This window comes from Solanum verrucosum, unplaced genomic scaffold, assembly GCF_900185275.1.
Source record: "Solanum verrucosum unplaced genomic scaffold, falcon-dt-bn FXZP01000039.1, whole genome shotgun sequence".
NCBI lineage: Eukaryota > Viridiplantae > Streptophyta > Magnoliopsida > Solanales > Solanaceae > Solanum > Solanum verrucosum.
In genome coordinates this window covers 206,519-208,463 of record NW_026020242.1, presented here as the reverse complement: position 1 = coordinate 208,463, position 1,945 = coordinate 206,519, and the positions used below count along the sequence as shown (strand labels likewise).

General features: G+C 32.9%; 1 protein-coding gene across 1 annotated transcript; it reads right to left on the bottom strand.

Annotated features, from left to right (window-relative positions):
* Window positions 1–1,005: 1,005 nt before the first annotated feature.
* LOC125832887 (probable transcription factor At4g00390) lies at window positions 1,006–1,638 on the bottom strand. The gene has a single exon (XM_049512072.1). The coding sequence runs from the start codon at window positions 1,636–1,638 to the stop codon at window positions 1,006–1,008; it is 633 nt and encodes a 210-aa protein (XP_049368029.1).
* Window positions 1,639–1,945: the final 307 nt, after the last annotated feature.

The following is a 1,945-nucleotide window of genomic DNA, read 5'->3' as shown; positions in this document are numbered from 1 at the left end:
CATTAGGAGTCAGGTTTATATTTTGAGGAAAATAGAAATAACTCGATATATTGTGGTCCTAAAAGAGATAAATTTCCAAACATGGACGATTATCTTAAGTATTTTCTCTCAAATTTCTTTTACTTTGCAATTCAATACTTTCTCCCGGAAATTATGTACAAATTGGCGGGAGGCGAGATCCAGTTGCATGACAGTGTAGTTTTCCTTTGGAATGCCAAGTGATTTTGCTGCTTTTTCAGCCTTGAGGAAGTCTCTACAGGCCATTATAACGTGGCAGTCTCGTGATTCGCCTATAGCCTTTGCTGTAGCTAGTCCTAAACCAGTGGAGGCTCCGGTAATTATCACATTGCCTTTCCTGAGGGTTTTCTTCTGTCCTGAGGTAGACTGGGTGATTGCAGCTGTTTGTACTCTAATTGCTAATTTCCTTGTCAATTCCTATGTATGTGATATGTTTACCTCACCCTCTAAAAAGGAATGAAACAGTGAATGATATAGTTTATTTCATTCTCCACAAAGGAATTAAGCAGTACATCAAGTAACAAATGTTAGATTGATGAAGAAATACTACTCCCTCCGTCCCTATTTACTTGTCCATATTTCCTTTTTTAGTTGTTCCTATTTAGTTGTCCATTTTGACAAATCAAGAAAGGACAACAAATTTTTTTCTATTATACCCTTATTTACACTTCTTGAAAATTGTAAAAGTGTATGTTGTTTCCCTCCAATTTATTTCACTTTAATTCAAATAAATGGTTGTAATTTTAAAGTGAAAAATTGTCATAAGGGTAAAATTGTAACTTCACTGTGCTAATCATTGTTACCTTAATCTGTGTGTCATTTCTAAAGTGGACAACTAAAAAAGGACGGAGGGAGTATTACATAATAATTTGGCAAATCATTCAGCAATTAACATTTAAGGACAAGTTGGATAAATATTCTACTTACGTAACTAGTGCAAATAAAAAAACTGATGATATTAAAAAGGGACAAGATATACTAATTGTCTCATGTGAGAATGGATTGGAGAGCATCGATAGCCAAGTTAGTTTGTTCCTCCATCACTTGTATTTCTGACAAATACTGTTGAGCCTTACCAATCTTTACAGATTTTGATTTCTTCAACATTTCTTCCCTATCTTTTTCCTTAATTAATTGACCTGGATTTCTTCTAAACCAATCCTCCAAATCAGCAGCACTACCTCCACCCAAAACGAAATGACCATCAATAATACTCTTACACTTCACTTGTGATCCCCAAATTCTCTTTGATAGTTTAAATAACTTCTCCTCATGGGGTTTTGAAAAACTCCTTTTCTTAAGGTTTTTCTTATACTTCTTTTTCAACCTTGTCAATTTAGCTTGTAATTGAGTTTTGGTCGTTTCTACTTCCAATTTATCCTTCATAAAACTAAGTAATACATCATAATCTAATGAATAATTGAGATGGGCTTCCAAAATACTTATTTCATCTTTTTCGCTCCATACTCTCTGAAATCCGTCTACTTCTAAATTCTTTTCCATCTTTAGTAAGTTGGTTTCGCAATCATCACTCTCACTTGAAGGCATATATTCTTCATCAGAATCCTCTTTATCATTAACAACATATTTCAAATACTTTTGATTTTTGGACGCAGCCATTTCAGTAATATTATCCTTTTGAATTGCAACACTTAGGTTCAATTAAATACTAAACGAGACCAATTCTGTTGAGATGACCAGAAGCTATTTAATTATTGAAAAGACACCAACTGTCATGTCAGTAATGTCTAGGACACTAGGTATATAGTCCGGCTCGTTTCTGCTAATTCAAATTACACAGTTTTCGTAATTATAGTGACAAACTAAATATAAATGTACTCTTTAGTTGTATTTGTATAAGTGCAATCATAAAAGTTGTAGCAATTTTTTTTTATTAAACAAATAAGAGTATTTATAAATGATATTA